General features: G+C 43.1%; 1 protein-coding gene across 1 annotated transcript in view; it reads left to right on the forward strand.

The window, feature by feature from the left end:
- ephb6 (eph receptor B6) overlaps positions 1–14,366 on the forward strand; it is a 29,543-nt gene that overhangs the window by 2,221 nt on the left and 12,956 nt on the right. Inside the window, exons 2-5 of the mRNA XM_068323785.1 lie at positions 5,229–5,293; positions 10,495–10,767; positions 11,797–11,966; positions 12,046–12,341. Of these exons, the coding sequence (XP_068179886.1) occupies positions 5,229–5,293; positions 10,495–10,767; positions 11,797–11,966; positions 12,046–12,341 (804 nt within the window). The remainder of the gene's footprint in view (positions 1–5,228; positions 5,294–10,494; positions 10,768–11,796; positions 11,967–12,045; positions 12,342–14,366) is intronic.

Below are 14,366 nucleotides of genomic sequence, written 5' to 3' on the forward strand. Positions count from 1 at the left end.
GATGGATGGATGGATGGATGGATGGATGGATGGATGGATTGTGCTTACGTTGTGCCGGATTCTGGTTCTAATTAAGGATATAAATCACATGTCAGTCATGGGACAATATTTCTGCTGAAGTCCTTTAATTTTTATACATTTTTATATCAATACTACTTTTTATGCAGTTGTTTACTTATTAGTTTCCTTCAATCAATAACCAGAAGGACATGCATCGAAGGAGAAGAGGTTTGCCAAACTAAAATAAAATGAGTAGAACAAAATTCAATTAACCAAACGATATGCAAAATGAATGCAATTGACATTAAAAGATTACATTTCTTTTTTACACAAACACATGTTGAAGGAATTATTGATTACCTCTATCTGTTATGCTAATGGTTGCAGGATGGATGCTCCTATTAGTCTTGAACACGTTCCCTCCTCCTTTCTGCACAGAGTTGCAGGGAGGGAGGGGGGGGGGGTAGGAAGTGGAGGACGCTGTACCCCAATCGTCTACACTACATCATTTAGTTGGGACCAGGCGTTATTTTTAGCTGTCATTTTGCATGTCGTTTGCGAAGCAGCAGAATTTTCTATGTCTGTTGAGAGGCCTGTAATGACATTAGGCCACTTCACTCTCAAATGACATCACATCTCTGCCACTGGTGATATGAGGGTTGAAGCCCTCAGGTGGCGGCGAGCCAAGACTCTCTGCTTTGAGTCCGTCAGTGTCATTGCCTATGGAGTCATAGATAATGTGCCTGTACAGACAGGCGACGAGTAAGAGCCAGAATGTAATTGAAAGATCAACACATGGTGTGGACTCTGTGGAATGAAGTTTGCAGTTTTGAATTTCACATTGGAGCTACACTTTGCCTGTTGGCACCGACTGTAGAGGGTGAGCGCTCAGTTTAATTGTTGAAGGCTTTGCTATTCAAAAACGACACAATGCTTTAAAAGTAACTTGATCTTTTCTCATACTTCGTTCTTTCTTGGTGGCTGCTGAGGATGGCAATTGTGCTGAAACAGGTTCTGTTTTTGATGGGGAGTCTACATTTCTTTGGGCGGATTATGCCTCATTGAATTATGCTATGACAAATCCAAGTGGGGGGGTGGGGGGTGGGCACAGGAGCTTTGATATTTTGGGTGTATACTTATTCACAGTCTTGCAGAGTATTATGGCGGATGAGGTGACACTGTCATGTATCCTGCATACTTATTAAGCCAGGAAGAATAGACATTTTAAATAATTTACCAATTTCATGAGTTTAAAAAAAAGTAGAATAGGCCAATCAAAATAAAAGTGTGGAGACGTGAAAGTATTATGGACTTTTTGTTTGTTTGTTTGTTACTTGTGTTTGAAGAGAGTCAGAAAATGTGGGTTATCCCCCCACATTAACCAGTTTTTCCTACCTTAACTAGATGTTCAGCTTCCATTGAGAGCTACCCATACATTAGATAAGCCTCAGATGCTAATGAATGCTAAGCTAGGTAGTCTCTGTAATAGTGTTGTGATAGTTCAGCGTCCTGTTCTTCCACCTGGGCCTGTTGCTGCCTGTCCAACGGCTCACTGCAGACGTTCTCTGTCATTTCACCAGTAAGTGCTGCTTGTTGCAGCTGCCAGGGAATTTTTGATAACTCCCTTTGACTTGTGCATGTTTTTTCTGGAATGGCGTTAATCCCCCTCTTTCCTCACTCCTCCACCTCCCCCTTCTCTGGCTCCTTCTCCCCGTCTTAGTGTATCACTTGCTGGCTGTGGTTGTTTTTAATGATGGTTTGGTGTAGGCCTTGTCCTTGACTGACTGTCTGTGGGTGGGAGCATCTGGAGTGTATAAAGAATGGGTGGAAATGGGTGGATGAGTGGACAAACGACAAAACACAACCTGACCAAGTCAAGAGTGCTTAGAGGCACTATTTATTTATTTATTTTGGGTGAATTAGTACGTACAAGTGTGTGTTCCTGAAACTTTCTGTTGCCCGTGAGCTCAATGATTGTGTGCTCTCTTTGGCGTGATGGCATAATGCATGCTCACACACTCACACAGGCCTACATTAATATTAACACTGAAATTCTTTGCTGTCAAGGAGGACTCTATTGCCTGGAAAATGCGTGGTGAAGTAGCGTACATCTGCCATCAAAGAGGCGCGACATGAACAACAAGAAGCACACTTAGCACTGGAGAGTGTCAGCGCATGCATCGCCACACAGAGAGGCAAAGTGTTGGGCAAAGAGAAATGGATGGAGAGAGCAGAGAGAGGGTCACTCAGCTGGAGTGAATACTTGAGTGGTGTAGGGGACAGCCATGAACTAATGCAGGTCACCTCTGCACAACAGAAGAGAGAGTTTGCACCCACGCCACAGGGAGAAAGAGATGGCGAAGAGTGTAAGAAGGACATTTATATGCACAAACACAATCCTGTCCTCCGATTCTCATTCCTGCTTTAAAATCCCGTCGTTTCGTTTGATTGTCTCCAATTCGACGAGCGACAAAGCTGGCATCAACAATGGAGCACAGAGATCTCCTTAGTTAACATACAGAAATGCCAAGCCTGCTGTCACTTTTTAAATGAATAATACACACATGCAAAGAGGGGTGGTGGTGTGTCGTTGGGTGGAAGGGACAAGGGACAGGGTGGAAGCAGAAAAAGAGAGAAAGGCATTGAGTAGAGTGAGTAAAAAAAACAACAACCCATAGTGAACCATGAAGATGTGAGAGACAGCGTGCATTAGCACAGCACTCAGGTCCAGATTGCAGACTCAGCGCTTCTCCAAACTGTCACGGACAAACTTTGAGTGTGTGGGACCTCAGATGGGCCAATAGCAGATATGCTCAGGCGTCTCAGAGTTAAATAAAGGGGCTTTTACTGGACCTGACGGCAAACGTCCCCTCTCTTTTGTTTGACTTTATCCGCCACACACACATCCAGTCACGGTGCATCACCTCAAGCTAATGCCAGACAGGTGTGTGTGTGTGTGTGTGTGTGTGTGTGTGTGTGTGAGGCGCTCAGCGCTTATTCAGGGATGCTGCAGTGAATTATTCAACATGATAATGTCATGCAATGAGACAGCCCTCTATGTAATCCTCATGTACAGGTTTGTCATGAAGAAGACGACACTGGGGAAGTGATGGGGTGGGCGTGGGGGGTGGGGGGGTAAAATGCTAAATAGCAGAGGCAGAAATAATCATTTTGAAAAAGTTCCCTATGTATTATTTATACATGCTTCTGCCCTGAAGCAATGGGTTAATTGAATTTGTAATGACACATTTGCTGCATTGGCTCGTGTGTGTGTGTGTGTGTGTGTGTGTGTCTGAAATGAGATTAAATTATATACATATGTGAGTATGTGCGTGTCATCTATAACTTTTCCACACACTGAAGAAAAACTCGACAGGCTGTTGGTCTCATGCTCTTTAATGACGAGCCAGGTTTAAACAACAGAGACACAAACATCACGACGTTGAATCACACATCAATTTAAATACTTGTCATAAAGAAGGATCATCAAACTTAGCAGGAAACACACGCCCCTAATGGAAGTAGTTAGTCGTCGGAAAAGGCTTTTGACATCCGGGCCTGCTGGATTTAGTCTTCTGTCTGTAGCTGATTTTATCCCGATCCGCTCTGTGATTCCAGCCGTCAAGCTGTCCAGACATACGCTGCACCCAAAACTATTTATTCTGATGCCTGTGGTTGCGTTTAAGCCTTTTGCTGTCACAGGCAATTTGTATTCTTTTCATATCACTCCAAAAATCCTGGAAGACTTCCATGTAAAATGTGCGAATTCATTACGATTGACATAAAGACAAGCTACTAGGTGAAAACAGATAGATGCTGTTTTGGAGGGAGGGGAAGGGGGGGGTTCTAAACGAAAAAAAAGAGGAGGGAAATGAAGGATTGAAGGACAGATTTGCTGGGTCTCCATCTGTGAGCGTAATCCCAAAAAAATCTGTTTACAGCGCCGTCAGAGAACAGAGAGGGGGGAGTGAATTTATGTATTATCTTCAGGATTTTTTGCCATTTGCGTTATTCAGAAATGGACGTGTGGAGGGTGGAAAGTATCTGAGAAATGACAATCAAGCCATCCCAGTTGGTCATACGTGTGCAAGAGGCCATCTTTTCAAATCCCTTCTGCTGCGTGTGATGAGCATGCAGATGATATATTTATGTTCCTCTTTGTCTGCTTGTCAGAGAGTGGGTAAAGAATGAGACTCTTTTTTCTCTGGAGTACGATTGTGCGACATGAAATGGAAATGAAAGCATAAAAATTGTATGACAACAATGAAAATAATTATTTATTTGCAAACAGGCGGATAGCTGCTTCCTTCCATGATACTGTGTGTGTGTGTGAGTGTGTTTGTGTATGTGTCCACATCCCTTTGGGTGATTAGCGTTGTGCTTAATGGGATCAGGCATTGTGTGTTTTCCTCTATTAACTCCATCTGTGAGAGCATCCCAAACTTAAAGATGTTTTGCCCCCTCCGTGTGCATGAGAATCCTTGGCCTGCGTTCAGTTGCAATCTCCCCAACAGAACCACAGCCGCGGCGTTTTTGGAATACTAATGGAAAATTCAAGGGCTTCAGTTTTGTTTGGGAAGCCTCCATGTGTCAGCACATGGCACTCAGCATTACGGTCCCAGTGTGTGTGTCTGTGTGCAATTTCTTTGCCAGCTTACTCTTTAAAGCCCTAAAAGCAAATTATGGAAAAATGCACTCCAACGTAAAAGTCACGTGCTGTGATTTTTCTGTCGCTCCAGAACCTTGGAAATGAGAAAATATTGGGTAAAACCTGAATGAAAAGGGAAATGAAGACAGAACATAAAGTTCCCAATGAAACTACAGTGGCTTCTTTTAGACTAAATTGTACAGCCATTAACTGTCTGATAGACTGTTCTGGCCTTTTAAAGCTGGGAAATGTGACCTTTAATTGTGTCAGCTCGTCAGCTCAGTCATTTTCATTTGTTAAACATGAGAACTTTGTGACAAAATAGTTCATCACACATCACCATCAACAGACAGGCTCCCAATATATTACAACAAAAAAGAACCTTCACAAATTTCTTATCAGCATCACTGGTGCAAATACAGACTTTTGTGTCTGTGATTCTCATAATTACAAATTCTGTTTCACAGTCACATCCCTTTCTGATCAGGTTTAAACTCCTGAGGAGGGATCAATAGCATTAAACTGTTTTGGGTTTGTTTTCTCATTCTTTCTTTTGCCTGTGCTTTCTCCTACCTGACAGTGATGCTGCTGGACACAACAGAGTCTACCTCAGAGCTGGGCTGGACTACCTATCCAGACACGGGGGTAAGTTGGGAGCTGGACAACGGGGGGGGGGTGCTTTTTCCAGCTGTGGGAGCCTTAAAGCAGGCTTGTTGGGAGGCCTCTCCAATGTGTTGAACACATGTTACATATGGTTATGTTTTAAGCGTATGGTTATAATCACAGTCGTTTGTGGGTGGTGTAACTCTAATGAGGGATTAAACACAAGAATATGTCAAACATTCTGTGCAGAAATGTTGTTAATGGTTAAGAAAGCATTAAGTTACCAACAGTTGTTTTAAGTCAGCGAAGGCAGCTATAAATTATTATTCCCATGTGTGTGTGTGTGTGTGTGTGTGTGTGTGTGTGTGTGTGTGTGTGTGTGTGTGTAGCACAAAAGATCAAAGGTATTTTTTGAGAGCTTTATTATGAGTGTAAAATTGAGTTCCAAAACTAACAGAGAAAAAATGTCCTAATTCGTATTTTGCAGCGTTGCACCTTTGTTGTTGCATCCTTGACAATTTTCTCAAAAATTGTCCAAGATAGTAATCAGAAATTTTGTGGAAATGGGTGGCTGTGGCTCAGTGGTAGATTAGTACTCATCCGATGGTTGGTGGTTCGATTCCCTGAAGCCCACATGTCAAAGTATCCTTGGGTAAGATCGTGAACCACAAATTACACCCAGTGGCTGTTGGTGTGTGAGTGATGGTGTGAAATTTTACTGCTCAAAAGGAGTGAGTGATGATCGTCTCAGAGATGTTTTTCTAGTTCCCTGTGCGTCGCTGGTCATCGTTAGGAGCTGGGAAAGAGGGGCGAACTTCTCTATTCTTTCCCTTCTCTGGTTTCACTACATTTAACCTCATAATTGTTGCTTTCTTCTCAATCCCTCAAATGAAGAGCAATCTTTCACGCAGTCTTCTAACAGGGAGCATTACAGATCTCACTTTGAAGATTAGGAATAAGGTGATGAACGGTTATGTTGACTAAGGGGTTAAGATCAGTGCTATTACCTCTCTGAATGCCTGGTATCTGACGTTGATCGGTGGAGCTTTGGCAGGTGCCACACAGGCTGAGAGTGAGCGAGACATTGTGACAATCACCTTGCATGTAGAGCAACCTTGGGGACTGAAAAGTCTTATTAGACTGGTCTCTATGGTGCGTCTATCTGTGAGGCAACCATTCTGATTGAACCATGATTTCCCATCACTGAGCAGCCGTTTACGGTTGCCTCCTCGCCTTGAGCCGTTTAAATATGCGCGTTTGTGTGCGGTGGTGGCGGCGTCGGGGGTTTACATGTCTGAGTGCATGTGTGTGCTTGCGTGACTGTGCCAGGGTCAACTCCCGGGTCGGTTAAATTCATTCATGTGTGAGTGATTGCATTTCACTTCTAATATGGCTCATAATTGCACACATGCATCGTCTTTCTTGTCATCATCTGTGTGATAATCAGTCAAACTACGTGAGAACCTGAAGGATAATACTTGCCTCTGACTATGGAGGTAGTTCCCTTGCTAGATAGGTTTACAAACTTTTTATGACAAATCCTTACAATCTAAACCTCGATATAGAAATTAAGGGTGTGAATCAATATAGGAAATAAAAGTAGCTCGAAACAGAAGTGACAGCGAGTTTCTGGTCGCCAGAAACCCCCAGCAAAAACACGGTAGTCTCTAAATAACACATGGCAAGAATACACTCTTTTTCCCCACCTTACACAAAACTTTACCACACTGCATTGTCATTATTGCCCCGGCCTCCCATTCATTGTTGAACCATAATTGCACGTGATGCTTCATTAATTAGGGCAGCATGTGTGCTTGGGTTTTTTGAACCATGATGGATGCTGCTAATAGGAAGCTGTGTGTGTGCATGTGTGTGTGTGTGTGTGTGTGTGTGTGTGTGTGTGTGTGTGTGTGTGTGTGTGTGTGTGTGTGTGTGTGTGTGTGTGTGTGTATGAGTGCGTGTGTGAGCAAGTGGAGCATTTGCATGATTTTTTTTTTATGGTCCCTGGATGAGAAGTGCTTCTGAGATGGAGATATGGTTATTTGACCCGGGGCATCAAGCTGAGAGAAGTAGAAAGACAGACGAGGAGAGGAGGAAAGAGGGAGGATGTCTGTGTGTGTGTGTGTGTGTGTGTGTGTATGTGTTTGTGTGTGTGCGTGCGTGTCTGTGTGTGAGTTCTCTTTTTTTAACTCTTTCTTCACTTTTCTCTTCACATCCCATCCTTTATTTTGCTCAGGGGTCTGTGGATATTCTCGCTGCACTCTCCTGCTTCTTCCTGCTCTCTCATCATCTTTCCATTCTTTTAATGTAATGACAAGCTGCCTTTCTTCCTCTTTGTCTGTGATCCCCCTGTCTCTCTTTTTAGCTTTCGTCCTGTTGCCCTTCTTAGTCCCACAGTCACTGGGTCTCTGCTTCATATTTGTCCTTTTTTCCCAACTCAATCTCAACTTTGCCCTCTATTTTCTTTCAGTGTCAAAGCAGCACACTCTTGATTTCCCGCATTTCTCATCACAATGTTTGCTCTTTTTCCGTCTCGTTGTTTCCACTCTACAGTATTTGGCCATTGTGTGTTTGCTTTGCGTGCGTGTACATGCATATGTCTCCGGGTATACGTGTGTGCCTCGCTTGCGCTCTTCATATTTGTGTGTGGCATGTCCGAGGCCCTACCCCTTCCTGCCCTCCGTCGCTGGAGAGATTGCTCTCTGGCTCCCTGGCATTTCGGTTCAAATTAAATCTCGAAGATGAGTCGTCCCTATTTTTTTCCACCCCTCCTCCCCTATCTGCCCTGTTCTGTTCTTTTCCCCCCATTATCGAGGGAGAAAACTACACGGGGAGACATAGGGAATGGGGGTATGAGGGGTATGGGGGGAGGGATTTGGAGTTTGGGGTCAGAAAACAAATGCAAGCTGTGGGTTATTCACAACGGTATAGACGCAAGCTGCACACAATACACACTAACACACACAGCGATACCAGAGGCTAGTTTCTGTACCTGAAACTCCACATGGCCAGGCTGTTTCTGTCACACAAAAACACACACTTACACACAGGAACACACACTGTTTATCATTTCTTTACATTTATTCGAACCCTTCTCCCCAGCTGCACCCCTCCATCTCATCATGTGCTCACTGCCCCCCCCCCCCATCCGATTCCTCTCGTTCTCACGTCTGGCAGAGTGAATCACAGCCTGGCAGAGACAAAAACATGTCCTTTCAATCCATTAAACTGACAGCACATCAGACTGTTACTATCCGCTCGCAGATCCCATCATTTGACCCAATACGAGTTCACACACATATGTGTCATTCTGTTAGGATTTCATCTTCATACTGGCTGTCAGCAACACACGGAGACGCTAACATGCAGAAATACATCCTCAAACACTAGAGACACACATTCAAATGCACCCTGAGAGGCGACAAGGACCTTTTGTCCTCTCACTATTGTCGTTGTAGGCAGAACAATCATGATGAAGAATAATACATAATTCCTGTGTCGCAACAGAAAAGGTCATACTTGTCACTCAGGGCTACGTAGGCTTAAAGCCCCTTGAAGGCATCACACTGTATAATTGGTGAAACTAAGTCCAGCTCCATTTACATTTAGATTCGTGTCACAGAGATTCATTCAGACCCATGTCTCTGTTCTGCTCTTTTACAGCTCGTGTCCACTTTTATTTGCAAAGCTACATGTTTTCAGATTCTGTCAGAAAAAGAATCTAAATCTGCTCGTTTTATTACACAACAGCTGCCACATGTCAGGCACACAAGTATCTGCCACCTGTCACATGAGAACAATGATACACTCGCAAATGCTAAAACCAGTAGAAGAGAAAAACTGACCACATGTCCAATAAAAGTAAATCATTGTTAGGATACTACATTAGGAAATTATTGTAACATGTTAAATGGTAAAACACAAGTACTTTTTGCTTTGCAAAACCACTTCCTTTTTTGTTTTCTTTTTTTTAATCAATTTAGCCGTATTTGCTGAGAATCTGAGGCATTTGTGTGACATGATGTCCTCTATACAAAATATATGGAATGTATTTATTCCACAAGTGCTGTTGTTACGCACGGTAATAATTTCTCCCTTTTTGAGACATTGCCCCTCAAAAATGTCAATTTAGGATCTACCTATTAAACTTAATAATAGTGACAAGGAAGACAACTGAATGATCGGTCTGTAAGACTGAACCTCAGCCCACTTAGGCCTCTAAAACCATCCCATCATTCACACCTCTCACACGCTGAGTCTCCACTTCCTGCTGTCTCCTTTCGGGGCAGTCCATTGAGATAGGCGTTCACATCAGCTGGTCACATCTATCCATTATGGCGGTGACACGCCTCCATCGTTAGTAGGCCATGTTGCTGCTTTCTTTTTAAAGTCTATACCTGTAGTTCACTATTGCTGAATTTACGCACAAACTCCACTTCCCCATTGTATCCCAGTTTCCACAGATTCACTAACTTAGTCAATCTCAGCAGAGGCATCAGCCACCACCGCCACCAGAGTCTGGGGGATGTATCTTATCTCTGCTTGGGGCAGATACTCGTCATAATTATCAACATTTCCCTGAGGGGTGTATGTGCCAAATACTGTCTTGACAGACTAATTATCATATCTCATCTGCTGCAATTATCTTCATGTCATTGTCTCACTTCTCCTGATTGAAATATTATCTTGCTGGTGAACTGTTTCATCTAAGGGAATCATGTAATTTATTGATCGGACAGACCACCACATTGCTCCAGGCTAAAACCCTCCCCATAGTGATATTAAACCACCTTCTATCTGTATTATCTTTTCCCAAACTCTTATCGACTGTTAAAAGCACTTTTGTGTCTCTCGTAAGTCCAAGACTCACGGAACCGAGCGCACTTCTGGATGCCATCAGCCAATAGAATGCGCATACAGTATCACGTGACTGCTTACCAAAAGTCTGTGATGAGGTGAAGTTGTGAGCGTTAATGCGCAAATGCGGGAGTGTGCAGTATAATCTTGATCAAACAATTATGTTCAGCTTTGTCAGACCTCGTGATCTTAAGAAAGGACATGCTCCTACTTTCGGCACCATCTGTCCTATGATCACTGAAATCATGTAATCATTTCTGAGGACACTGAAATACGAAGATTAGCCAGTCTGAAACTGTAAATACATAAAGGGTTTTACGGTTTGGTTGGTTCTACAATTCCATGCTAGGTTTACCCAAGCTCATAATATTGTGTCTGTCTCTTAGTGGGATGAAGTCAGTATCCTGGACGACCGGGGGAAGATCATAAGAACGTTCGAGGTCTGCAATGTCAACCAGAATCCCCGTCTGCAAGACAACTGGTTGGCGACTCCATTCCTGTACCGCCACTCTGCCCCCAGGATCTTTGTGACGTTGCGTTTCTCGGTGCGTGACTGCGCCAGTCTGCGATCGCCGTCGCCCACCTGCCGAGAGACGCTCACCCTTTTCTACAAACAGGCTGACAGCCAGAGAGAGCTGGAGAAGACGTGGGTAGCTGAGGTGAGACACAACACTTGATGAGCATCTTTCCAATTATAAAAATACAGTTTAGACTGACATCAAGTCAGAACGAGACGGAGCGTAGATCCTCTTATTTTTGTCATGCTGTTTTTGTCGCTGCTTGATGGGAACAACTTTCAGATGGAATCTCACACACACACACACACCAACAAGACCTCTCATTATCCCCATGACAAGTGGTAATTGTGTAATCATATGATTATTTTTATGCTCGTCAAGAAAAACAGTTGAGATTAATGACCTCCTTTAGCACCACTGGTGTAAAGTTCCTTGGGGATTATTGTTTACCAGATGGAAAGAAGTGTCACTGTGGGCTACATGAATGTCACATAACCAACCACATCTCTAAGGCATAAAATATGTGACCCTTTTACACCCATTTTAGGAAATGCACCCAACCTCTTAGTACATCAATGAGTCGTCTTTGAAGCCGTTAACCTGTATTTAAAGTGTGTGGCATTGATTGGCCCAGGATGATTGATTTATTTGCATGTCTCATTCTAATGTGATGTTTTCTCGCCCTTTGGGTGCCGTTTCGGGCGACGCGGTCTGAATTGCTTTAGCTAAGCCTACATGTGCAGTCACAGTGGGAGGCCAGTATTTGTATAGATGAATGTGTTTCTCCTGAGGGGAAATGAGATTCTTTTTTAAAAAATGCAAATCAATGCCTGATGAGGAATCAGTGGATAGTCACACAGGAGCAGAAAGCACTGCAACGCTGACAGTCTTTTCGGGGGACATGAAACGCCCACCAGGAGCTGCAAACATCTCCTCTCTCTGAACGTCACAACACAGATGTGGATGAGAAAATTAGAGCAAAACTCTGAGCACTTCCTTTATTTCTCCACTGTACCCCTTATTTATCTTTCCTTTAATTTAGCACTTTTATTTTTCCTGTTCTATTCATAACTGCGTAATAATTTCCTCCACAACAACACATGACGTCCACGCTATTTGGACTTTAATTTGGACTTTAATGACCGCTTATTATCTCTGTCTTCGCTGCAGCCATCCACTGGAGAAAGAGAAACCAGGGAAGGCTGGGTTAAGATCGACACCATCGCAGCCGATAAAAGTTTCTCAAAGGTGGAGCCCAGTTCACCTCACCAATACCAACCCAACAGATACAGCCGAATTAACATCAAGACACGCAGTTTTGCACCACTCACACGCAATGGGTAACAAATGCACAGATTTTTAACACTAATATTCCTCTATTTGGATGATCTATATGTTACTGTGTGACCCTTGTTTTAGATTTGTTTTGGCCGTCGTGGACAGCGGAGCTTGTGTTTCCCTCATGGGCGTATCGATCTTCTACCGGCGTTGTCCAGCGACCAGCGTCTACCTGGCATCCTATCCGGCAACTCCTTCAGGGGCAGAGCCAACAGCCTTAGTTCCCAAGAACGGGACATGTGTTCCCAACAGCAGAACACAAGGCAGCACTCCCCCTCGTATGCATTGCAATGCTGAAGGCGAGTGGATGGTTCCTGTTGGAGGATGCGTCTGTGATGCGGGTTATGAGCAGAATCTTAATGGATCTGCCTGCTTGGGTAAGTAGGAGGAAAAGTACTCAGGTTGATTTCTAATCTCAGCATCGTGTCCATTTAATTTACCATCTGTGCAGCGTGTCGACCGTGATAAAATGGGATGACTTGCAATTCATTTAGTACACAAACCTGAATCAGCACAGGCTCTCCTGTCCTTCTCCTTTATCTCAAATATCCACACCAAAAGCACCGTCCTGCCTCATCAAATAACTAGATAATATCATTTCATAAAACTCTTCATGATATACCCCTGATGACATCACTAAGGTTGTTTTCCTGACCACCATGGTACAGTTACAAGACTACACACAACTTTTTTTCAAGGCCAAATAGGACTTGGTATGAATAAAATAATCTTTTCCCATGTCACAGTGGTGTTTCAAATGTATAATAAATAGAATCGATAATGAACGTCTCTTGTTCAGCACTGATTAGCGACTCATTTCAACTAAAATGCCTTTTTCGCATATTGGTAAAGTCAACTTTTTTTTGGCTAATCCTGACTTCCTGTTAGGTCTCTTCTTAGTATGTTCCTTCATGCAACGAATCTGGATCGATACTGAAAGGAGCTGCTGTCACTCTGATTCATAAATGTGTCTGATGTGGAGACCAAAGGGAATGAGGGCAGACAGGTCAAGTTGGGATGACATTGGAAGGGGTGTCACTGTGGTACACTCTGTGTCAAGAGACTTATATAGCCTTGTCTGCAAGAATGCACAGCGGATGCTTGAACTGTTTACGGCCAACTTCCCCGGAGATAAGAGGAGTGAAGACGAGATACAACTATAAATGTTCCGGACGAGTGTTGGTCGGAAGCATTTCCGCATCTTTCAGTAATTGCAGATAGCAGGAAAAAGAAATGGTAGGCTGGAAAATTTTGATAGATGTCCAGACAGACAGGAAGAGATATAGGGAGAGCACAAAAAGAGAGAGGGAAGAGGAGAGGCAGAGGGAGAAAGAAGTGACACATTTAGGTCATGGCGATGTAATGGCCACTCGTCTGTGAACAAGTGACAGAAACCTCAGGGGAGGAAGGGTAGGGGATGGAGGGAAAACAGGGAGAAGTGGAAGGAGACTGAACGATGGAAGGAAGGAAAGATAATGACCGAAAGAACTGAGAAGGCAAAAAAGAAATGTAAGGTGCAGAAAATAAATAAATAAATGAATGGATGGTTTCGTGTGTCTTTTTGTATGGTCATGTCAGTACTCACAGGTACAGTATGTGTGGTGTGCATGTGGAACTACCTCCAGTGTAAATGATTCTCCAATCTTGTCCAGTCAGCTGTGAAATCTGTTCATATTCGTTCAGTTTAACCCCCCCTCCATTCCATACACTTTGTTTGTCTACATTTGATTGATATTCACTGACAAATTATAGCTTAAAACAGTTCATCTGCTAGAGCAAAGGCTTCCAGCCCCTGTGAATGATCAAACACATCGCCGCCCACGCTGCTTCAGCCTTTTGTTCCATATCTCATATGATTATGTTTTGTTGATCACTTCACTGAATAATGATGAGGTTGGCATCATTCCATTGTTGTCATCTTTGGCTCCCTTGGAATGTTGAGAAAGGAGACAGATGGTTAACTGATCATGCAGCAGATACTTGTTCACTTCAGAAAGTGGAGTGTCAAACTTTTATATTTAAGAGTAGCAAAAAAAAGTGAGGAAATTATAGGCTGTAATATATGCAAAGAATGTGGTGACTAAATGTCCCTGACACACCGTTTCATAAAATAATAATAATTATAAATTTCTGCTTTACCAACACTTTGAGTCCTTCAGAAAAAATGCTTTATGAAGAGAATCACTGACATTTTTTCCACCCAATGCAAGAATGTCATTTTAGCCCACATGCATTTCATGAAAAACTTTATTAACAGTAATCACCATCCTTTGAGAACAAATTGCTGTTGCCTCTCTGTTCACTTCTGCATTGACCTTACTTACTTGTTGCTGTTTGCTTAAACCTTGACTTTGTAAATGTAGTTCATATATTGTCTCTGTAATTCTTTCATATAAGCAGCA

The sequence above is a fragment of the Antennarius striatus genome, chromosome 9 (genome assembly GCF_040054535.1).
Source record: "Antennarius striatus isolate MH-2024 chromosome 9, ASM4005453v1, whole genome shotgun sequence".
Lineage (NCBI taxonomy): Eukaryota > Metazoa > Chordata > Actinopteri > Lophiiformes > Antennariidae > Antennarius > Antennarius striatus.